The 24,539-nt window shown below is 43.9% G+C and overlaps 1 protein-coding gene across 1 annotated transcript in view; it reads left to right on the top strand.

Annotated features, from left to right (window-relative positions):
* Positions 1–9,962: 9,962 nt before the first annotated feature.
* Positions 9,963–24,539, top strand: part of Sh3gl2 (SH3 domain containing GRB2 like 2, endophilin A1) — a 171,179-nt gene continuing 156,602 nt past the window's right edge. Inside the window, exon 1 of the mRNA XM_057785222.1 lies at positions 9,963–10,142. Coding sequence (XP_057641205.1) covers positions 10,098–10,142 — 45 coding nt within the window. The 5' untranslated portion in view covers positions 9,963–10,097. The remainder of the gene's footprint in view (positions 10,143–24,539) is intronic.

Below are 24,539 nucleotides of genomic sequence, written 5' to 3'. Positions count from 1 at the left end.
TGTTTGTCACAGGAACAAAAACACTCGTGCTTGCTCTCACCATTTCAACGAGCAGCCCAGGCTTGCTTTCAGTTTCCTATTTGGCGAGAGGCTTTGCTTTTCACTTTCTACTGAGATATTTAAACTTCTTATATCAGTCATATTTTCTTTAAGTTACTTTTAAGGTACATTTGGCTTTGGAAATAGTAAGTAGCTGGACATGATGGTGCAGGTTTATAATCCCAACATCCAGGAGGCAGAGGCAGAAGGATCAGAAGTTCAAGTTCATCCTTGGGTTATTTAGTGAGCTCTAGGACAGCCTAAGTACATGACAACGCATCTTAACAAAATGGTAAACAAAAGAAAATGTTTGATCGTATTATCACTATGAAGCATTTTGACGAAAAATAATTTTCTGTGTTCTTGTGTCAACCAATGAGAGAGGTAGGTTGTGACCCCTTTGAAGGGGTCAGTTGACCCTTTCACAGAGGTTGCTTAAGATATTTCACAGAGATATTTATATTACAATTCATAACAGTAGCAAAATTACATTTATGAAGTAGCAACAAAAATAATTTTGTAGATGAGGTCACCACAACATGAGGAGTCAGAGCATTAGGAAGGCTTCGAACCAATGAACCAGAGTTTTAAAAGTATTTAAAAAGGGGGGGGGGTTTCACTCAAAAGTGGGTTGAAGGAAAAGCTCAGAACTAAGAGCACTTGCTGCTCTTGAAGAGGACCTGGGTTTGATTCCTAGCACCTATACTAGGCAACTTACATCCACCTGTAACTCTAGTTCTAGGGTATCCAGTGCCACCTTCTGGCCTCAGAGGGCACCTAGTGCACACTCAGAGTGCACATGAATTCACATAGGCACACACATTTACATAAACATTTTAAAAAGTATTTTAAAAATGAAAAGTATGTAGTGTTTTAAATAACAAAAAACATCAATCAAATGGAAGATAATTTAGAAAGAATACTTGGGCTACAAAAGACCTATTAATCTTTCATGAACATTTTAAAATAAAGTGAAATGCAGGACATTAGAAGAAGTCGTTATTCTGGGTTTGATTGTTTCCATTTACTTTCTTACATTTAATTACATTTATCGGACTATCCAAAGTCTTCTCAATTGTCCCTTGCCACCTGCTCAGTGACTGGGTTTAAAAGATTTCCACAGGGGGCTGGAGAGATGGCTCAGCGGTTAAGAGCATTGCCTGCTCTTCCAAAGGTCCTGAGTTCAATTCCCAGCAACCACATGGTGGCTCACAACCATCTGAAATGAGATCTGGTGCCTTCTTCTGGCCTTCAGGCAGACACACAAGACAGAATATTGTATACATAATAAATAAATAAAAAAAAAAAAGATTTCCACAGTGAAGTCTGGGTCTGAGACTCTCCATCACCTTCTGGTTTGCAGAATTCACATGCAGACACTTTGCTGTAGTGAAACATGCGTTCTCAGCTGGTAGAACTTACAGAAGGCTGAGTGGGAGAGACAGGGAACTGGAAACAGCTGCCAGCTCTGACTTTTCTCTAATTTGACACTTAAAGGTCAGAATTGCTTATTAATTTAATAGCACACATTTCCAGTTTTTCTTTAGGACGATCTGTGAATGCAGAGGGCTTGCCCAAAATAGTTCTGAATTTATGGATCCCCTGGGTTTGTGCTCTGCGTCTTCAGGTTTAATGAGTCTTCCCTTCTATCCAGAATGGGTTTTATATGGCTGATGCCAGAAGACACATGGAGTAATATAGGCGACGGGTGACAGATACTATGTTCTTTAAACTGTGTATTTATAGACTGGCTATTGATTAAGGTCCTGGGGCGGGTAACTCTTATCCTTAACTGTGCGGACCTGGAGAAGAACATTCTATAGCAGTGCCTTCAGTCGTCAGCGTATTGGGGACATGGTGAGGTGACTAGTTTTCAGTGGTAGTACAAAATAAAGAGATTGGCAAGTATCTTTGGGTTTCTGCCTTTGCAAGAATGACAAAACCATTGAAGAATGGGAAGAAAATCCTTCACTATGATATAGGTCCACCCAACCAGACTCTACTGTAAGTTGAAATAACGTATGCAGAGTATTTATTTAATACACCTATCCTGAACATCTTAACTTAGTCCAGCTTACCTTAATTGTACGCCCTATCCCACTTTGGTTTCTATCGGTGTTACAAACAACATGACCAAAAGTAACTTCTGGAAGGAAAGGGTTTATTGGCCTTACACATCCTGATTGCAGTCAGTCGGGGTAGGAACTTAAATGGGAGCAGGAGAAAAAAATCACAGAGAAAAGCTGCTTACTGGCTTACTCTCCATGACTTTCTCATGCATCCCAGAACCTCTGCCCTCAGTGGGCTGAGCCTTCCACATCAACCATTAATCAAGAAAATGCTCCCAAAGAGTTGCTTATAGGCCAATCTGATGGAGGCATTTTCTCAACTGAAGTTGCCTCTTCCCAGTTACCTTGTGTTAAGCTGACATAAAACTACCCAATACAATTACGTTTTAGGTGACTAAAATAACCTAACATCAAGTCCATCTTATTATAAAGTATTTAATATCTTCTTTGATTTATTAAGTACTGTACTAGAAGTATAAGACAAAATAACTATATGCACAATGGAAATATTTTGATATTTTATAGATTTTGAGTTGCAAAAATGGAAAACCACTTGTGATCACATGCTCTAGAGATTATCCCACTGTGTAAATTTTAACCCGAAAAAAAACTGAATTCATATCGGATTCCCTATGAACACAAACCCCTTTTTTTCCATCACAAATGCAAAATATTTTCAGCGTAACTATTATAAGTCAAGAATTGGCTATACTCTCATAAACAGTAATGAATTTGTCTCATATTGTGGGTCGAATTGTGTCTTCCCAAAAGATATGTAGCAGTCTTAAACTCCCTAGTACCTCCAAAGGAGACCTGATTAAGTAAGGGGACATTTCAGTTATAATTAGCTGAATTAAGAAAGGGCATACTGGAATAGGTCAGCTTTTAAGCCAACATCTAGAAACCTCTTTTAAGAAGATTTGGTTTCAGTTTTTATTTACAGGTGTCTGTATGGTATGTTCCTGTATTTTTAAGTACATAGTGGTAGTTCATTACAATAGCTACTGTAAACTACCTATAAATTAATGCAGACAACAAACCTCTAGCAAACATTCTAACAAGGTCATGTCAATCTCTTCGCTTGCTTGTGAAATAAAAATAATAAAAGTAGTTAGTGCATTTGAGGAAACAGCCAGCCGTAGGGAATGTGTTAGTGTTTGACTGCCTGAGGCTTCGAGCCTTGTGGCTTCTATTCTGCCATCCCTGCAGTGTAGAGGCCAGGGCTCTGACTCCAGCTGGGCATCAAAACCACCTGGAGGGCGTGGCTTGCCCCAAGTCAAGCATCCAGCAAGTTGGGTGTGGCCTCAGTTAGTCAGTCTCCTAAGGTATCAAGTTACTGCTGTGACTGCTGCTGGCAGTGACCACATTTTGCGCACTGCAGAATTAGACATTTGGGGATGTTTTAGCGAGGCCAGGTAACAGAATAAGCTTTGGGAAAATGGGGAGGGAGGGAGGGAGTAAGGGAGGCTTTGCTTCGTGTGAAGCCCAACCCTTCAGTCACATTTTGATGTCTTGATGACTCCACTCTCAAGATTTTCCTGCTGTATCACTGGTTACAGGTTTCTCCCCTGTCTTTGCTCTGAACTTGGCATTATTTTCCCGTAGGTTCTTGGCTCAAATTTAAATGACTTCTTGTGTATCTTGGTCTTTCCTTGAGTGAGAGGTTTGGGAGTTCCTCCAAGGCATGTTTCAGCATTCTTTGTCTCAGCAACCCTGAAGCCTTTTCACCCCGGGGACCTTCCTGAAGTCCCTACTGTATATTTCACATTACGTGTAAAGGCTCAATCAGACACTCGTCAGTGGAGGTAGTTTCCATGTAGCTGTCATTAACTGACTTTTTGTGGGGTCTCAGTTCATGTCTAGGTGGGCTTAGGAGAACCTTGAACTTCTTTCAAAAAATTTATAATTGCCTAAGTCTTCTCTCCCTATAAACTTGCCCATTAGCTCATTTTTTTCACTTAGTCACATAATGCCCTGTCGAGCAGTTTCTTGGTGATTGACGGTATATACTAGACACGCAGCAGTGGGCATAAGCCAGGGGTACACACTTCAGTGGAGTTCGCAGAGAGGTGGGGAAAGAGGCAAGAAGACACAATAATTAGTGCACAACCACAGCTGTGACAAGCACATCAATGGAGAGTAGTACTTAGGTTCAGCAGACTGTACTGGTGAGATCTGACTGTTAGGGAGGTCATTTGAGGACACATGGAGTTAATCAGTTATAAAGCAGAAAACAGGATTTTCCAAGCCCCTGTCAGATAAAGGGATGTATCAGGGACGGACCTTGGAGTGCAACTATCAAGGTTCACAGGTGCACAGGGTCCTGAGGCTGGCAATAGTTCTCATTGGCATGGAGTCACCAGTTCTGTGGGTCCCCAGTCCCAGAAGTTACGGGCCATTGGACATCCCCTTGATTTTGCTGACTGCTCCCCTCCTATTCCCTGAGGTGATCCCCATTACTCAAGGCTCCATCTCTACATGCTTTTTACCACTATCCTGTCTCAGGTAACAGACATTGCCTCTCCTGTACCAGGTGACCTCTCTCTCGCTCCCCCATGCCAACCTTGCATTTTTGGTGACCAGGCTTAATAAACCAGTATTGTTACATCTGCATGCAACTGTCTCCTAATTCCCTAGGTTTTTTTTTAAAGCCAGTTACATTTCTTGCTCTACATTTTTTCTCCACGCTTCTTTAGTCAGTTCTACCTCCATGGAGCAAAGATGTCAATCACATATGTTCATTGTGAAACACTTTCCTCATCGCTCGCTGCAGCACACATCACAGAACCACACACTTCAGAGCTCAGACACCTCAGGAACTGGTGCCCAGAGTTCCCCAAGTCATGGCAACTGTCTCCTCAGGGAACTAAAATGTTTCCAGGACTTTGTTCTAAGACATTCTATATTTGGCATACTTCTGACAGGATCCTGGGAGAAACATCTGTATTCCTGAGATGAAGAAATTTGAATATTAACTAAAATATCTGAAATGCAGTTTTAGAAGATGATTTGTACTTAATTAATTGTCAATGAAGTCAACTTTGGACGTGTGGCTCAGAGAGGAAATAATAAAAGAGCACAAGGAATAACAGCCAATTTATAAAATATTTTAAAAGGTTCTAACCAGTCATAAATGAATGATCTATTAAAATAGCCGTAAATTATGAATTGTTTCATCCCCTTTTAAAGAAGAATTCTTACCCCCTTGAAAAGTGTATTAAAGCATAACCAATCCATTTTTATATGTATAATTCTGATACTAAGAGAAGAGCTGAAGCAGCACCCTGAGCTCTCAGCACTGTTGGCAGGTTTGTGTCAAGCCAAACTGGCTCTCCTTTCTGATCTCTGTTCTCCTGGATTTCCACAATCAGGAGAATGCAACCTCCAGCTAATGGTAAAATGTGTTCTGTGACTGAGGAGCAGCTTTTCTCTGCATAGCTGGCTAGCTACGAAAATAGCAACGGAACATGACCTCTTTAGCACACTGCTTTAGCAGCCTGACTGGCCAGTGCCTATGCTCAGGGCTGTGTTAGACGTCTTTAGCATCTTTTATGGTAATATCTGACCTGGAATAGAATAGACAAACCTATGGTAAAGATGCCCTAATGATTTGTTCCTAATTGAAGCTATGCTCATTCTAGAACTGAGTGCACCCTCTCAAAGTCTATTTGTTTGCCGTTTACTTACAAGCATTCAGCTGCCAGTTCCCGGGGACTGAGGCAGGGTCTGACCTTGGTAATCTGACACAGACTAACCAAATAAGAGACAGGTTTGATTGTAAATCAGAACGTCCACGTCTCGCAGAAAGAACGGATACTTGCATAAAATGTTAGGATACTTGCATAAAATGTTACCTTTCTTGTTACTCTGACTGCTCTCCTCTGATAAAGGAAGCCTATAGCAGAACGCGGGCTTCCCAAATCTCCAGATTTGAGTTGGAGCCAGCACAGAATGGACCAGAGATTTCAAGGCAAGAGCTAGTGATTACAAACAGAAAAGGGTTTTATCTGATGAAACAAAGTGGATGCTGAAGGAAAGACATCAAGAACTCTCGGAGCTGACCAGACTCTGGATATCCAAGGGGCAGAAATGGCTGACGTGGGAGCAAATGCCATATGCAGATATGTCTAGTTTCACTGAAAATAGTTTAATTAAAAAATTCATCATTTTAAATTTAAAATTCAATTAGGGTATAACTGACGGGTCTTCATATGGTCTGCAGGGTGATATACAAGTCAAGATAATAAGTCCTTGTGGTTAAAGAGTTAACAACCTAAGACTCAAAATAAATAACAAATACATATTAAACCAAGTTCACAGCAGGGGTACAGAGGCTCTAAAAAAATGAGGAAAGGACAAGAAAGGTAGAGGATGGGGAAAGGCTTCAAAGACAAGGGACTGGAGGAGGCAGTCTGCCTGGAGTGTCCGGGCATTTCAAACCGACTTGTAAACGACGAATACCCTGCTGATACAAGTGGCTGATGTGAGCCCCTCACTTGGCTCCTCTTCCTTCAGTGATTAGGTTAATAGGGCTTCGGTAGGAGGCACCTATTGTGCCTTGGAGGGAGGAGGGCTCTGTCACAGGAATAAGACTTTCACGTTCTACCTCAAAGAGACCTCCAAAATGTACCTCACTGTGTAGTTGTTGGGGGGGGGGGCAGACCTGGAAGCTGAGACCTGGAAGTGGCCTTCCCCTTGATTTCTCATTTCTGGGAAGGTGTCGCTAGCCCCAGCCCACTCTGGGCAAACGCTAGGGCTCTTGGGTAGCTTCCACAAGCACAGAATGTTTCAGGCCACTCACCAAGGACAGCTTTAACATAGGGCTATGTGGCAAAGCTGTTGAAGGTGTGATTTAATGATAGCATTGTGCATTCACTCAGCCATTCTCGCCTACACTTCACGCTGGGGCAACCATCCTGAGTCTGCAGCCAGAGGCTGCAGTGGGAAAAGATGCCTTGGGTCACCGCGGATTTCTTCTCTTTCAGGTCTGAAGCTAGTACTGAATGTCTTTGCTTTGCTGTGCTTCGCATGCTCCCTGAGCTGCACAAGAACTCTGGAGCAGTTTACCCTTGTGCTGGCCAGAGGCTGACAACAGGGCCAAGAGGGAGAAAAATGGAAGTGGCTACTTTCTATTTGTCTGCTGGGATCTGCAACCCATGGAAGCTGCTAAGAATGCGTTGGCTCTGTGCAACCTAGTAGCCTGGTATTTTCTGGAAGCTTTGCCATAATGCAAGGAGAAGCAGTGCATAAATGATCTGATGGAATTATTGCTGACCATGAGTTTACTGCCCAATTAGTGAGGTGGTGCTATGTAGGAGGTTCACCTAATTGGGACTTTCTTGAGCTGACCTAGGTTTATTTAGCAATTTACAGTGATTTTGTTTTTTAATATCAGGAGACTAGAGGGTAAAATGTTGAGTTCATCAAAGCCCTTGCTCACTGATCTTTGTTTCAACATGCCCTGAGCCTTTGTGACAGATCTTTGTGATAAAAGAATGCCTATGTTAGGGGCTTTCAGCATCACAAGCTTTTCCCCTTTGCATGTAAGTCAGAGTAAATATCCATAAAAAGGAGGTTTTGAATCACTGGTCTGGAAATACCTTGGGCAGGGGCTCTCAACCTGTGGGTCATGCCCCCTTTGCATGTCAAATGACCCTTCCACAGGGGTAGTCTAGTCCATCAGAAAACACAGATATTGAAATTATAATTCATAATCGTAGCAAAACTGCAGTTATGAAATAGAAACAAAAATACTTTTATGGGTGGGGGTCACCACAACATGAAGAATTGCCCCAAAGGGTCACAGCATTAGGAAGGTTGAGAACCATTGACCTTGGGGGTCAAGGCCCAGGTTGTTTCTTGACATCTTTCTATACCATCTTCCAACACCTCTCTCTAAGATACCTTCCAAACAGAGATTCCAGTTTTTCATAAACACCGATTGTGGCTTACATGGAATCGCTGATTTCAACAAGATGTAGGCGATACCAGTAAATTCAAAGAGCTTCACGTTCCTCCGGAGAACTCACAGTAGTTCCTCTGATGTTCAGCAGCGTAAGCTTTCAAAGAAAGTAGCTACAGAACCAGGGAAAGGTGGAGCTCAGCTTTGTTTAAGTTTAAGCACTCAAAAGTTCTGAGGAGCCTCTTCAGGTCCCATTTTACTTCTTTCATGTTGGAGACCAAAGTCGTGAATTCCAGACACTTTACTTTGCAGAAAAATTGCTCTGTCTCTTGGCAACTTTGGCCCAGGTCCACTCTCTAAAAATGTCCTCCATTGTTAGACAGGGAACCAAGTAGTAAAAATGACTGTGAAATGCTTTCCCCACTATAGGTATGATGAAAAAATTTAAAACTAATAAAAACAGAGAAAAGGTTTACACTTAATAACCTCAACCTCCATGGATTAAATTCGCTTAGATTTATTTCTCACCATCAGAATACAAACCGAGCATTAGCTTTTGGCCCACCTTATCCTCACTCTGGATCATGGTGGACAGACCAAGTCATAAAACCATGGCAGAGGGAAGAGAGCCTGTGACCATTGTACCAAAAGCTGAATTCTTTGCCAAGTAGTAATGTGTCCTTTCTGTCTTAATCCACTAACCAACGTTGTCCCTGCGTCACTCAGATTGGAAGGTATGCGTGCAGCATCAAGCAGGGGGCCACAGATCTGTGGCTCTGTTTCTTCCCTTGGGTTGGCGCTACAGACTGGGGGAGGAGTCTTCTCACTGCTCACTGCTCCCATTCACAGGAGGATGGATGGATGGTACCCAGGCTAGGTCCAACATCCCCTTTCACTAACCCTTCAATCATCCTTACTCAAGCTGCAGCGGCTAGGAGTGTTCACGCTTCCCTTACAGTAGGTAGTAGGGGACTGGGAACAGCAGAACTGTATTTCTAGGAACCTGATCCTTGCCATGTTGACTCTATATATCCTTGTAATGACTCTCTTCTTGGCGGCTGTCACTCTGGCCTCTCTTGCTCATCACTTTGATCCATATGTGCAGGCACGGCCAATATTTAAGTTCTTTCCTACAAGCTTTTCAGTACAAGAAAAACTTGACAAAGAAGAGCAGGGACGACACCTGGTGCTGCTCTGTGGCCTTCACCCCATTCCACCCTTTGTCCGTATGTGGCATTTGTATAACTTACTTCCTTGCCTTTCTTTCCTCATATAAGAATGCTAGAATGAAAACCCCCAAGTCTTTACGATAATTGCTTGAGTGCCAAGTTCACATTCAACTTTTTTGCTTTTGTAAATAGAAGATTAAATGCTATTACAGTAGTAATAACTCACTTCAACTTTGTTCCAGTCAAGCTGTAGTGGCTTCTTTTTAAGTAGTTAAGTTATTCTAGACAGAAGGCAGGGTGTGTATGTGGGGGGGGGGGGATGGAGGCGGGGTTAATAGCTTGATGGATTTCCCTAAGGTGATACAAACTTAAGGGATATTGAAACCAAGGCAGGGAAATGCTTATGTGGCTAACCAAGCAAGGAGGCAGGGCATGAAATGAGCAATGACTTATTCATGATGCAGATAGGCCGCCACCCTGCTTTTGAGCTGCAGGGAGCCAGGCTCAAAGGGCAAGGACAGTGTGCAGGCAGCGCCACTGTGGCTACCTGGAGGCTGGGTCACCTGAGTCAGGATTGCTCACGTGCGGTGATCAATATGCCAAGGTCACGGACGACCCCTAAGGCTGACGATCGCCCCAGGCTTCTCACTCTATAGGGCACCCAGGCCCCAACACAGTTGCAGGGTTCCAAACAGCTCACCTGCCTCCCGCCGTCGCCCGGGGCGGGGCTTCCCGCGTCCCCTTTAAGAGGCCGCATCACCCGCCCTGACGTCAGGGTGTCTCTCCGCACAAGCCCGCGTCCCGCGCCGCGCCCCCGCGCCAGTAGCTCCGGCGGCCGCAGGACCAGCGGCGGCCCGGCAACCCCCGCCACATCTCCGCGCCCGTAGCCGCTCGCCGCGCCGCCTTCCGCACCCCATCATGTCGGTGGCAGGGTTGAAGAAGCAGTTCCACAAAGCCACTCAGGTAGGGCGCGTGCAGGTGTGCGGGGGGCGGGGTGGCCCCGCGGACGGCCGGCCGGCTCCTCTTAGCCCTCCCTGGCCGGGGTCGGGTCCCCACGGGGCGCTACGCCGCGGTCCCGTTCCGTGATTCCGCTCCCCGACCCTGCTCCCTGACCGCCGCATCCCTGCTTCCTCTTCCCGCTCCGAGTCCCCACCATCTCTGCCACCCAGGTTCTCAGTCCCCAGCTCCTTGTCCCTGGCATCACCGTTCCGGGTCCCCGCCGTCCCGGCTCCCCACCCGGCTTCCCAGGTGGTCGGTCCCCGCAGGGCAGCTCTCGGGCGCCGCACGGAGGGTGCCGCGCAGGTGCCTGGCGGCGCGGCGGGAGATTATATAAAGTCGCCCTGTTGCGGTGACCTTGCGGTGCAGTGTGCCCCCACTGTCCTGAGATGTCCTGACTGGAGCGGTGTTCGCGGTCCAGGCTGCGGCGGTGCCCGCGCTTTGCGCTCTGGGCACTGCGCCCTGCGCTCCGGGCCTTCCCCAACCCCTCCTTCCCAGGCCTCCCCAGGCTCCCAACATGGGAAGCTGTGGCTCCTTCAAGGAGCTTGCATGCATTAACTTTTTCCCTGGAGAACTCCTTGGTGAAGCTCATCTGAGGCCACGACTTGATCAGTGGTGTGCCTAGCTTTCAAGTTTCCCCACGGATTTGACTGCCAAGCCATAACTCCGTTGTTAAAAACTTGAAAATCAGTCTGTTTATTTTTAGCCAATCGTTCGCTAGATGTACCAGATTTTCTGCGTGGGGTAAATAAGGTGTGATTAAATACATGTAATCCAAACCCTCATAATTGAAATCTCATTGGGACCATCTGAAGGATTTTACAAAGAGATAATATACCATAAATATTTGATGATGTGACCCATTTCTTACATAATGCACGAAATTACAATTCTTTTATTCATTTGGAACCAGTTCAATTTTAAGACATATTTGGCAACAAAAGACTTTATGGATAAACCATTGAATACTTTTGCATAATCTAGCCTTTAAGGTCCTTATCGTAAGATAGCTTTGATACTGCGGTTTCTGTAATGTCTCTCTATTCTTGAGTTCCCCAGCAGCGGGAATGGAAAACAGCACAGAGAAAAGGTGAGGGCTGCATTCCTTATGTTTGAGACATAGATGCCAGGCGAAGCTCAGCCATAAGTATCGCCGTTGTCACCACTGACTTCGCCTTCATGTAATTAGTTCTGACAACTTAGAGATGCAGGAAAAAGCCCTCTTAGGAAAGTGTTTCTAATGATATTATTTTTTGGTTTTCCCATTAGAATTGTCTGTAATCTCCCTACCAGAAATGTAAAATCAATTACATTGTTGACTTCTGACAAATTTTTAGTTTTACAGAACCAGTCTGTGCTAGAACGTCTTTCATATCATCAACAACATTTTTTTTTTTTAAATTAGACAGAAGCACTGATTTTACCAACATCAAATGCGTTTTTGACTACAAGGCGTGTAGGAGCTTTGGCTTTAGGGAAGGAAAAGCTAAGATTTTTATCCCCTTTCTGCTATCTCTGAATTTAAGCAAGCTAGTTTTTGAATTTCCCCTTGCTAAAAATGAGACTAGCATTTATTTCTCAGGGACTTATGGAAAAATGAATTTGTAGAGTATACATAGAAATTTCTTAATAAGCGATAGCTATTAACGTGAAGAATAATTTTGTTAGCGTCAGATGCCATACCTTCCACTGGTAATAATGATACACCAGGAAACAGCTGGAGCTAGGAGTTATAGATTTGGCAATAGACACCAAATCTTGAAGATTTGGTAACCACCTGACTCATTCCAGTTACTGCCGAGGGAGGTTCTGTGCAGTTCTGAAACAGAAGCCTCTCTCCAGGCCTGGAGGAGTCTCCTAGGGGTGAACTTGCTGCTTACCACCTTGAGCCCAGATGCGTAGTCACTGTCATTTTCTTCCTCTCTGGAATAAAGCCTCTTGTTTTAAAGGTGAAGCAACACATAGTCTTCCTGGGGCGTAGTCTTTAAAAATGTGAGGTAAAGGTTACTCTCCTGTGCCTGGATGTGTATTGTAGAGGGTGTGTAAAGCCAGGGTTGGTGTCTGCGTGTTCAGAGGGAAGTGGTCATGCCCTGCTTTTGCAGGGGTTTCCCCCACTCCCTCCTTCCCCCCAGCCCCCATTCCTGAATCCTACCTTAGCTAAGAGGAAGTGTCAGACCAGAGCTGCTGCTGCTGAGGGCTGCCATGCTGGTCAGTGGAAGGTGACATGTTACCTTTCTGTGGCACTGAGCTTCTTGTTTTTGTTATCCAGGGCAGGTGGGATTTTGTTAATAAAATACTATACCTTCAGCATCAGTACCACCGGTTTGGGATTCCTGATCGGTTAGAGTGTGTCCCGATAGTTCTCATATCTGAATTGATTATTTCTCCCTGTTGTTGATAGTTACTGTGTAATTAAAATAAATAATTTTTATTGTAAAATAGGACAAATGGACAATTATTATCCTGCCTTCAGTGAGTTTTATTGATACTGAGGTTTTATTTTTTTATAAACAGTCATGCCAGTGTTTAAAACCTTGTTCGAATTTGCAGCCGTCTATGTAAAGATAGCTTTGGTTCTCGTTAACATGACAAAACTTCTTACTTCTTTTCCTTCACCTCATGTTCATGTGTTTGATGTGGTACATACATGGTATCTGTGCATACTTCATTCTGTATGTCATTACAAGAAAGTCTTACAGGGTAAACTCTTTTAGACTATGGTGTTAGTTTGCTAGGTTTTACGTAACAAGACACCACACACTGAGCGACCTGAACGGGAATGACCTGAATCACCTGGATGCTGAGGTCTGAGGACAGTGCCGCAGGAAGGCCATGCCCCCTCTGACAGCACCAGGCAAGCACTGTACCTGGCCTCATTTCCAATTTCCAGGGCTCTGTTGACAGTCCGGTTGTCTTCAACTTGTAGGTGCATTGCCTCGATCTTGTCTTCATGTGCACATGGTACGACTGTCTGTGTTTGTGCTCAAGTTTCTGTTTTATAAGGGAACCAGCCACGCTGGATCAGGAGCGCACTGACTCCAGTAGGACCCTATTAGCACTGTTCTTATTTTCATGTTAGGTCACATTCTGAGTTAATGAGCCAGACTTGCAGCATAAACATTTTTGGAGGATACACTTCAAATAAGAGCAGCCTGTTCTGCATAAAAGAATTTGTTATAGTTTCCTTAACATTGCATTTGATTCAACGTTCTGTCTCTAAGTACTCTCTAATTTTCTTTTGCATGGACCCAGATATACTTTGTTTTTTTTGTTTTTTTGTTTTTGTTTGTTTGTTTTTAGTCAGTTTGGTAGAATATTGCCACCGTCTGATTTGTCCCCACTTCAAATTCATGTGTTGAAAACTAACTGCTAATTAAATAGTATTAGGAGATGGGACTTAGAAGGTGATTAAGTCTGAGCACGCCACCCTCATGCATGGGATTACTGCTCCTCGAGGTCGGAGAGAGCCCCCATTCCAGTCTGCCGCAGTGACGGTGTAGCAACAAGATACTATCCTCAGACCGAGTCTCCTTAGACAAACATCTGCTGGTATCCTGATCTTGGATTTGTTTGGACTCACAAGCTGTGTGAAATAAATACCTAGGCTGTGTAAGTTCCCAGAGTTTGGTGCTCCGTTATAGTCATCTGCGCCGAGACAAACATGTTACCTTACTCTGCTTTCTGTTGTTGCAACAATACCAGGTATTGAGTAATTTAGAAAGAGACTTATTTCGGCTCCTGATTCTGCAGGCTGGAAAATCCAGGATTATGTGGCTGCATCTGCCGAGGGCTTGTGATGCTTAACTAGGGGTGGAAATCAGGAGGGCAGAGGGTGTATCAGGAAGCAGATCAAAAGGACAGCCTCTTTTAACAGCCGTCTCTCCCAGGACACCCCCAGTTTCTCAAGAGGGGGAGTGAATTTATGAGAGAAGAATTTTAAACCACTCGTGAGGACCTTGTCCATGATCCATTTTCTCCCCCACGCCCCACCTTTCAGTGCTGCTGTATTGAGGTTATAGTATGAGCTCTTTGGGCAGATGCTCGGACCACAGTTCCTGCAATGGCCTGTGTCGTCTGGTTTTTTGCTTTTAATGATCACCCTCATCTGGGCAGGGTGTGACTTGACACAGTCATACTGTCACACTAGGATATTTCACTTGAGCAACCTTGATTCCACTGGCGCTCAGGGCCTTTCTGTTTTACCTCACTTATTCATGCTTTCATGCTATTTCCTACATAATATTTTCTGCGAGTCTGCTTATGCGTTTGTTGATCTAGCAAACATTAAGCTTATTAAGGTACTTAATTAAATACTCATTTTGACTTTATATATTAAAATTTTACTTTCTCAATTGCTTGCTTTATGCAGTAAACACACTGTCGCGCTGAAAGCATGAATTTGGTTTATTGCTTGGTCCAGGGCTCCTGTGCCTCTATCTTTTTGGTGAATATGTCAATAGGCTGTTGTGGCCCCGGTTATTTTGTAAAATTATAATCCAAACATTATGAGTGAATTCTCCTGATAGGATCCTTAGCTGGTCAGCAGTTTTTAGATGTGCTCTTAATCTCTGCCTTCCTCTACAAAGTAAAAATGTAGGGTGAGAAATTGATCATATTTTTAGGACAGAATCCACCCGTCTTCTATAACTGGACTTGACAGTACCTGACCTACATGTAGCCTTCTCTGAACTAATTTTAGGGGCAGCCAAATAAAAGAGACCTTCCAGGAGATGCTAGGGTTGGATGACATAATGCTTGTGTGAGTGCCGGGCTTGCATGGTGAGGGGAACTTGAACATCTTTTTGTCTTTTTTTTTCTTTCCTTTTTTTAATAGCTTGTTAATGAGGTCACACTCACCCATACACTTGACATTGGATGTGGAACTAGTAACTAAATAATTTCCCTTGATGCTGTGGCTCTTCGTGACTGAAGTCTGATTCAGTTATTTTTTTGGAAACCTTTTACTTCATGGTGATTCATAAATGTTGTTTCTGTGTTTTGGTTTTAATCTAGTTAGAAAAGTTTTGAGCGCCTTGCAAATTAATTACAATTTTATTGGAGACAGCAAGACCTGACCTAAAAATATTCTGTTTTGGAGACAGTTATTGTGTGAGGCAAGGGGCATCGTGATTAGGGGAGGGAAACTAGGTCCTGCAGAGCAGATTTCATTCTGCTCACCCTTCAGTGCTGCTGGTAGAGTCTGGTGCTCAGGAACTCAGGGTTTGTTTAGAATGCAGTTCAGGAAATGTAAAGAGAAATGCACATGGCGGGGGGGGGGGGGCTGGAGAGATGGCTCAGAGGTTAAGAGCATTTCCTGATCTCCCAAAGGTTCTGAGTTCAATTCCCAGCAACCACATGGTGGCTCACAACCATCTGCAATGGGGTCTGGTGCCCTCCTCTGGCCTGCAGACATACACACAGACAGAATATTGTATACATAATAAAAAATATTAAAAAAGAGATATGCACAATTATAACTGGCTGAGGAGGTAGAGGTTCAGAACCACGTTCACGTTCAGAATAGGTACCCGGCTAGCTTAATTCTGAATTTAAGACCAGATTGTCCAGTGCCTGTGTGGATAAGAAATGAGTGGGCTGCCTTGACCTGCCCCTCACCCTCCCGTTTGCTCTTTTAACTGTGCAGCCTTGTTCTGTACCCTTTTAGGTGTTCAGTCAGCTGCGCCATAAGAGGGCGGAGCGTGGGGAAGAACGTCCTTGCTCCTAGGATGCCAGCTCTAAACGTCCTCTTTTAAATCTCATTGTTCAGAACAGATAGAGATATATTTCTTATAATGAAAACTTTCCCCCAAGACTTGTAGTCATTGCAATTTTATAGTGCCAAGAAATACCTGAGTATCAAGTGCAATGCTTTTGTATACACAGAACTCATTGGCTACCCACACTTTAACATATACAAGATGGCATGTGCCCAGTGAACATGTCTACTGAGAAAGGACAGAACGAGTCATGGCAGTTATTCCTGCTGTTGTCCAGCTAGTCAACTCTGGGAAGGCCCAGCCCCTACAGTAACTGCTCTCCATCAACCCGTAATTTGGGAAGAATTCTTTTCTTCTTTCCCATATTTGTTCTGTTGTAGTGAGAGTAGCAGGGTCTGCCGTCTGTGGGAGATGTGTAATTTTCCATTCACCTCCCCTGCTTATGTAAATGTAGGGGTTATTTTAAGGACTCCTGGCTCTAGGCTGATGGTCCTGTATTATTTGCTTCTGACTCTGGGCTGAGGGGTCCTGTATTAGTGGCTCCTGGCTCTAGGCTGCCGGTCCTTCCTGTATTAGTTACTCCTGTCTCTAGGATAACTGGTCTTGTATTAGTGACTTTTCTGTTGCTGGAGTAAAACACCACGACCAAGGCAAGTTATCTAAGAAGGGAATTCTGACTTACAGTTCTAGAAGGTAAAAATCCTTCATGGAGGGGCAAGTGGCAGGTGTGGCAGCAGAGACAGCGAGCTGAGAGCTCACATCTTCAAACCCAAGTGCAAAGCAGAGAGTAAATTAAGAGTCATGTGATGTTTTTAATATCAAAGTCCTGGCTTCAATGACACACTCCTTCCAGCAAGGCTGTATCATTCAAACCAGGTGTTCAAACATCCGGGCCCGAGGAGAACATTTATATTCATACACCACAGGCAATAAAATTTCTTTCCAAACTTGGTTAGAGGACTTGGGAAGTGATCCAGTGAGTAAAGTGCTTGTGTGGTGTAAGCATGAGAACCCGGGTTTGGTTCCCAGCACACATATGGGGGAAAGAAAATGCTTGCAATGCCAGTGCTGGGACTGCAGAGACAAGCAGGCCCCTGGGATTTCCTGGTAACTTTATACTGAGCAAGAATACCTGGTCCCAGTGAGAGACCCTGACTCAAATAGCAAGGTGGCTGGCTCCTGAGGAATGACGTTTGAGGTGTCCTCTGGCCTCCCCTCCCCCACAGAGCTTCATAGGTTTCTGATCTCCTCAGTTCTATGGGTTGTTTATCACTGTAGAAAACTCCCTTCCAGGCCTGACTTTTAGTGTGCTGGTTTTGTAATCTAAACTTTACCTGGTTTGTTTGTGTTAATCTAGATGACTTGATTAAGCCAGTGAGTCTTGGCTCATCAGATCCCTTTTTTTTAACTTTCTGTTATCTGGTCCAGGGACCCAGGGAGATTCTGAATGGAGTCTGCTGTCATTGGGAAAGCACGGATAGTTTGTATGCCAGGGATTTGTGTGAGTTCCCTTCTCTTTTTATGTGGGTATGGTCTTCAATAAGAGAAGATGTCATTCCAAATATGATTGCTTTATGCAGAAAGAAGAAGACTATGTGGTTATATGAGCTTTTTTAAATCACAGGACATTGCCAGCTTGCTTTCATAGTTCTGGAAGGTACTATGCCGTCTCCTGGGAAAGAAAATAATGGTCTCACCCAGTGCTGCACTATAATATCTATCTACCAGGCAATAAGTGTCACTGGTACAATTGTGGCGCACTGCTATGATGTAACCAACTGCCTTCTGATTAGATTGGAGGTCTGCTCCAATAGGAGCCAGTTTCATGCCCATCGATATAATCCTGGTTGAAAGCCATGGCTGCAAAGGTCAGAGGTCCTAGAGTGGGACCTACTATTGTGGTTTTACTTAGTGGTGATGTTATTGAATTGCCTTCTATGTTTTTACCCATAGACTGGGGTTCCTTTCCACCTTGGTCTGATAAACTTCTTTAAGTAGTGGGCTGCAGTCAATGCTAAGACTTCTAACTAGTCAAAGTGCTGGGAGGAAACCTAGTGCTCATCTTTAATGGGACATCTTTATCATATACTCTCCCACTCCAGCTCCCATGGCTTAGAAAACAGCAGAGGGAAGCTGCAGTACTATAAGATATGGAGGGGGAAGCATGCTGCCTTCAGGATGTGGCATGGCCATGGCCCTCACAGACTTTCAGGAACTGTGGTTACTTGCACAAGATCTAAATAAAAGTCAAGCCAGGCAAAGATCCCATCATAGACTGGGGAGATGTTCTTCAGGTGACACCCCTTACCCAGAAGCTATGGGTAGTTGAGAGTGGCTGGGGCTCACTCTTCCTTGAGGGTGTGGCATGGTAGGTTTCCCTTTTTCCAATGGATGGACACATTCATGTTCACACATGTGCAACACTAATTAGACTTAGTGGATTATCAAAAGGATAAAGGAACCAACCAAAAAGCCAGGAGGTAGAAGTGTTAGGAGGACACTGGGAAAACCAGAAGTGAGAAATGAGGAATGTAAGGGGCATATAATTGTAACTCATTGTATACATGTATGAAACTCTCAAACAAAATATCAGGTATTGTCTTTTGTTGATAGCAGAAGAGCAAGTGCGGAAAACTGGAAGGATGATCAGGACTGACATTGCAATAAGGGGTGGGGGTGTGAGATGACATACTGACTACCCAGTGGGCAGAGAACTGCAAAGAAAGTGGGACCATATACAGCTTTAAAAAACAAAGCAAAACCAAACCCAAAACCAACCAACCAACCAACCCCAAAACTGTATTCTACCAAGAGCCTACAGGGTAAAGGATGCTTCGCCAGAGCTTCCAGTTGGGGCCCAGGCAACATCTTGACTCCTGAGCACAGCGTCTGTTTGAGCTGGCCTAGCCTTCTGACTTGAGGAACTGTAACCTAAGAAAATGAGTATACTTTTAATCTGACACATTGGTGGAAGTTTGTTGTATAACATCAGAAAACTAATGAAAGTAACTTCCATTTATGGTCCATTAGTTAGAACTTACAGCATGGCCACTGAATGATTGAAAGTGCAAAAAAGCCAAGAGAAACTGGTGTGCCCAGAATTGAGCAGGGTTTTGGTTATAAAGCTCAGTGTCTGCTACATATGATATGATTTGTAATCCCAGAAATCTGGAGGCTGGGGCAGGAGCAGTTCTAGTTCCAGGCTAGATTGGGCAGCATTGTGAGACCCTGCCTCAAGACACTCAAGACACGCACACACATACACACACACACAGACACACAGAAACAAACACAGACACACACACCAAATACAAAGTCAAGGACTTTAAAAAGTTGTTTGAGTTTCTACAAAAGGAAGAGCTATAATTTTTCCTTTTATTGTGTATAGCATTAATTGACACACGTTATTAATTATATCTATGCAATGCAGCATGTCCACATACACATGTAGGAATTTAAGTACAACTTACAGAAACAATATTTTCTTATTATATATTTTAAAGAGATTTTGTTGTGCTACCATTTCCCCTTATAATTCTTAGGTGTTTTTCTTTTTAATTTTCATGGTTTTCTTTGATGAAATCCAAGCTAATTCTGTGGTTCCCTGGTCGTTTGTAAACAATGTCATTATTAATGTCATTATTAAATACTTCCCAAGTGGCTCTTAGTTGAGTCGGCTGATAGCGCGGTGACAGCTTTATTAACTTAGAATGAGGAACCTCTGAACAATAGAAGTTTTTCATTGTTAATCCTGAAGAGTAAGTTAGGATTTCTACCAGGGAGAAGAGGGTGGTCAATCATTCACCCTCTGTCTGCTTTGTTCTTTTGGGGATGATACAAACACAGACGCAGTGAAGTGACTCTCTTTGCCTCCAGCACATCAGATGGCTGCCTGAGAGTTGGAAGTTGTTCATGGAATTCCTTTTGTAGATTAAAGTTATGTAGCACACTGGGACATGGCCTGCTGGTGATGGAGGCATCAGGGTTGTCTGCAGGAGTAGACTCTACCTTTCGACATAATGTGTGGATCTATGTCTCTATCTGGTTCCCAGGGCCACTGGTGTACAGCGTTCTAGGCATAATTGTGAAAGGATGAGGTCCTGCATCCCGCGATGACCTGTGCTGCAAGGGTATGATACCGCAAGTGGACTCGATGTTGGTAGGGGAGTCTAGGCAGGAAGAAAGGGAATTAAAGGGCCTTCTGCAGCCATCTCTCTTTTGTACCCCGTGAGACAGGGATACCAATATGTCTGTTTCTTCTGGAAGAAATGGCAGGATCATTGGTTAGTAACACTCCATAGACAGGGAATTAAAACCTTCATAAGGAGACAGATCTCAGGTATTATGGTGGAAACTCTCAGCTCTTTGATACACTTTCCCAAGCACTTCCTTCTGTGGCTAGTTTGGAGTGAACCAACTCTGGTCTGGTAAGAGATACGGATTTACATGCTGCTTGCAGCTCATTGCAAGGTTAAAGATGAAGCAATGACTGGATGCCACAGAACTAAAGATAAACTGACAGCCATAAGTCAGTTGGTTATTCCTTCCTGCCTCAGAGTTCTGGCTACCGTGAGCAGGTCAAATAATAGCAAGGTTAAATATTTCCTCCTTAGTTGGTTCTAAGGAATGGCTGGTGGGTCACATTTGCAGCCAAGAGCATCTCAGGCTCCCTCTCAGGGGATCAATTTTATAGTTTCTTAACAAAAATTAAGAGTTACAAAGGCCCTGGGCACCTTGTGCTTCCTCATTTCCTGCTTTGACCTTCTTACTCTGCAAGGTGTGGCTTTCATGTGCTCTGTCAGATGTGTGACTTCCTGCCAGTTAGGCTTCTGTCTCTACCCCAATTTGTATTACCTTTATGTTGACGCTCAGGGCATGTCCCCCTCTTCAGCTCCAGTATTTAGTCCATGAGTTACCTTCTGAGACCATTTAGGAAGTCTTTTCAAGGAGACCTGATGGAGGAGGATCATATGTCTATTGGTTAATGAAGAAACTGCCTTGGCCCTTTTGATAGGACAGCAGCTTAGATAGGCGGAGTAGACAGAACAGGATGCTGGGAAGAAGGCAGTGAGGTCATTTGCCATAGCTCTCCTCTTCATGATGGATGCAGGTTAAGATATTCCTGGTAAGACACCACCTCGTGGTGCTATACTCATTAGAAATGGGTTAGTCAAGATGTGAGAGTTAGCCAGTAAGAGGCTAGAGTTAATGGGGTAAGCAGTGTTTAAAATAATACAGTTTCTGTGTAATTATTTCAGACAAAGCTAGCTGTGCGGAGCTGGGTGGAAACGCAACCCACCGTTCCTACTACAGAGTGGTGCCCCACGTTGGGCGGGAGCTGGGCGGCAGGAAGTGGCTTGCTCCTCACTACAGAGACCAAGAACATTCAAAGGGTCTCTGTCATCATACTATCCCATGCCAGTGTTGAGCAACTTGGCCATGAAGAAAAGAGATGGTTCAGTGTTTGAGTAACTAACCTAACGGTCATGTGTCCTGTGAGGATTGACTGCAGGCACCAGCTTCCGTCCTTCTCGTCTTCCCCCAATGCTCACTGAGGTGGCCCTGCTGCACTCCTTTCTGTTGAGGGTGGTGCTGTGTACAGTGTCTCACTTGTCCTTTTTAAACGGTTAGCGATGTAATTGCTCATACAGTAGCATGTGAGTAAGGGAGACCTGAAACCCCCAACCTTTCCCTAAGGATTGAGTGGATCCTCTGCTCCCTCCCATCCCCTTTCCTTCCTTTGTGCTGACTCTTCTAAAACTAGCCAACCACAAGACTATCAGGTCAGAGCCCAGCCAAAGCTGAAGGGACAACCAGCACCCTGTTAGAATAAGAACAAGTGCTCTTGTTGGCCCCTGGGCGTGCTCTTCTGACCACACCCTCCTGAAGATCAGTTTTGCCATGTTGAGACACTTCATCTGGAGTAGTAGTCTCTTTCTTTGTGTCCCTCATCACATTTCCAGCACACTCAACCTCGTACTTGAGTTCTATCCCTTGGTCCACTGAAGTCAAACAAATTATTTTCCATAAAATTAATGGATCATTTTTGCCATAAACTACCTTACATGAAAGTGTATGTACTAAACAGGAAACATTGTAAAATAGGTATTGATGGTTTGCCAAAACATGATGACTGTATGTACTTCTGTTTCTCAGAGGCACAGTGAGTTACATGGCTATCATATGACGAGAGTTATTCCTTCATACATCTTGATTCCCCTTGTCCAGTGACACCAAGTCTGCTGCTCGCTGCTATGAATGCTTCGAGTCAACTTATGTTCTGGTTTCTTGGACGCCATAGCCTCTTTCTGTATGGAGGAATAGTTTGTCTGTTTCGCAAATTTGACAGTTGATTTGGTGAATACTGGGGCTGCTCCGAGCTAATAAGTGGATATTGCTTTAAGCTGGCACTGAGTTTTATAGTGTTGACTGTATTAGGGTTCTTCAGCTGGGTTGTCTTAGCTGGAAGAAGGGCTTCATCATGGACAGTGACTCATGAAGCTACAAAGGCCCAGAACTCCTGCACTATGCCCTGGGTGGTGAATGGGAGACCAGGGAAACTGAGTTTGTAGTTTAGTCTCAATAGAGACCCAAGCACCATGATAGCTAAGGGTGTAACTTTACAGTCTAAGGCAGAAGACTAAACCTGGGCTTCTTTTAAAGCTCCTCCTGAGCCCGCTGCTCCGGTATATGAATGCAGAGGAAGACATAGTCATCCAGGCTCTAGAAGACGGTAAAATCCTCTTCTTCTTCCCTTTTCTTCTATCCAGGTCCTCCAGGGATTGGATGAATTTAGGTTAGTCTGATTAAAATGCTAATATATTCCAGAAAACTCCCTCTGAGACACACCTAGAAGGATGTAATATTTTACCAGCTGAGCCTCTGCTGATATGACATAAAGTGAGCCATAACTCTGACTTAATTTACAAATGAATCATTTCGGCATTATTTATTTATTTGTTTGTTTATTTATTTAGTGGTCCCGTGAGGAGATTTTGGAACATTATTCAAGCTGCCCTGGAACTCATAGTTCTGTCTCCAGCTACTTTGAAGTGGTTAGAACTTCTGCAGCACATCCCTGAACCCAGCACAGAATCATTTTTATAAAAATGTCATTTATTAAAAATACCATACACTAGTATACTTTTACTTGAGTAAATATGTGCCCTTGAGGTCTGTCCTGCCTTTGTTAAACTAGAGCAGCGAAGCGCCACACTAGCACTATCCTGAGATTTTCTCGAAGTAGAAGAGCAGGAGAGAGAACTGCAGCCATGGCCCCTTCCCGAGGGATCAGGTGCTATTGAGGTCACACTGTCATGAAATCTCTATTTGGCTTTGGTCCCACTTTCCTGGCAAAAGACTTAAAAGCACTTGGAATTTTTTGTGAAGTTAGAGTCTTTTTTTTTTCTTCCACCAAGGAAATGGCTGGTGACTGGGGCCCTGTTACAGCTTCGGAATGAGCCTGGGACCAAGTGTAGGGGTCATTTGAGGGTGGAGAACTCAAGCCTTATCCTAACTTCTGGAGAGGGGAAAGGGCTTAAGGGTTAGGTCCATAATCTGTGGCCAAGGGTTTAGTTAGCCATGACTACTTAAAGAAGCTTTCAGAAATGTAGCATCCCAGTGTTTGGAAGGACTCCCGACTCTGGGCCAGGGGAGCTGGCTGGAGGGTGCCCTGTGTGGAGAGAGAGACTCCACAGCTCTGGCCGCTGCCTCACCTCATCCTGAGCAGCTCTTCCCTCTGCCTGTTCACCTGTAGCCTGGGGATTATTCTTTGAAGTGAACAGTGGTAAGTAAACATTTTTCAGTTTTTTTGTGAGACAGTCTACCAAATTATTGGAACCCAGGCAAAGGGCAGTGGCAACTGTAGTTTATTTATTTTATTTTATTATTTTATTTTTTTTGCCTGTCATTGAAATTAGATTTTTTTTCCTCACATAACATATTGGGATGACAGTTTCTCCTTTTTCTACTCTCCCAGTTCCTCTCTCCCTCTCCTTCCAGCCAGATCCATCCCCTTGTTTCTCATTAGAAAACAGAATTCTAAAGGACAATGATAAAATAAGATAAAATAAAAAATAACACATCAGAACGGAGCAAAAGAAACAGAAGGAAAAAAATCCCAGGAGAAAGCACAAGAAGCAGACATCCCCTCATTTGCACACTCAGAAATCTTATAGAAAAACACTAATGTGGAAGCCATGATGTATATGCAAAAGATCTGTGCGGTAAAAAGAGAGAAGAAAAATATATAAATAAAGTAAATAAAAACTAGCATGACAAAATTTTTAAAAAAGGCAAAACCTTGACATGACGTTATGAGACAAGGACCCTCCAAAGATGCTGTGGGGTGCACTTCTGTTGGCACCCACTGCTGGGCGTGCACCCCACCCTTCAGAGCAGTTTGTTTCCTCGGTGAGACTCTCTTGGAGGAGACTAAGTTTTCATTTGTAAGTGGTTATCAAATGGAGCTTGCTTCTGGGTAGGGATGGGGCATGTGTCCATGTCTCTTTTTGTTTCAGCTCTAGGACTCCATGTGTATTTGTTGCTGCATGCAGCCTCAGTCTCTGGGTTCATGTGTACTGATTTAGAGGCCTTGTTTTCTTGGTGTCCTCCATCCCTTCTGGCTCTTACACGCTTTCCAATTCCC

The sequence above is a fragment of the Chionomys nivalis genome, chromosome 11, assembly GCF_950005125.1.
Source record: "Chionomys nivalis chromosome 11, mChiNiv1.1, whole genome shotgun sequence".
Taxonomy (NCBI): Eukaryota; Metazoa; Chordata; class Mammalia; order Rodentia; family Cricetidae; genus Chionomys; species Chionomys nivalis.
Note: the sequence above shows the minus strand (reverse complement) of the source record. Positions and strands in the feature narration are given on the sequence as shown.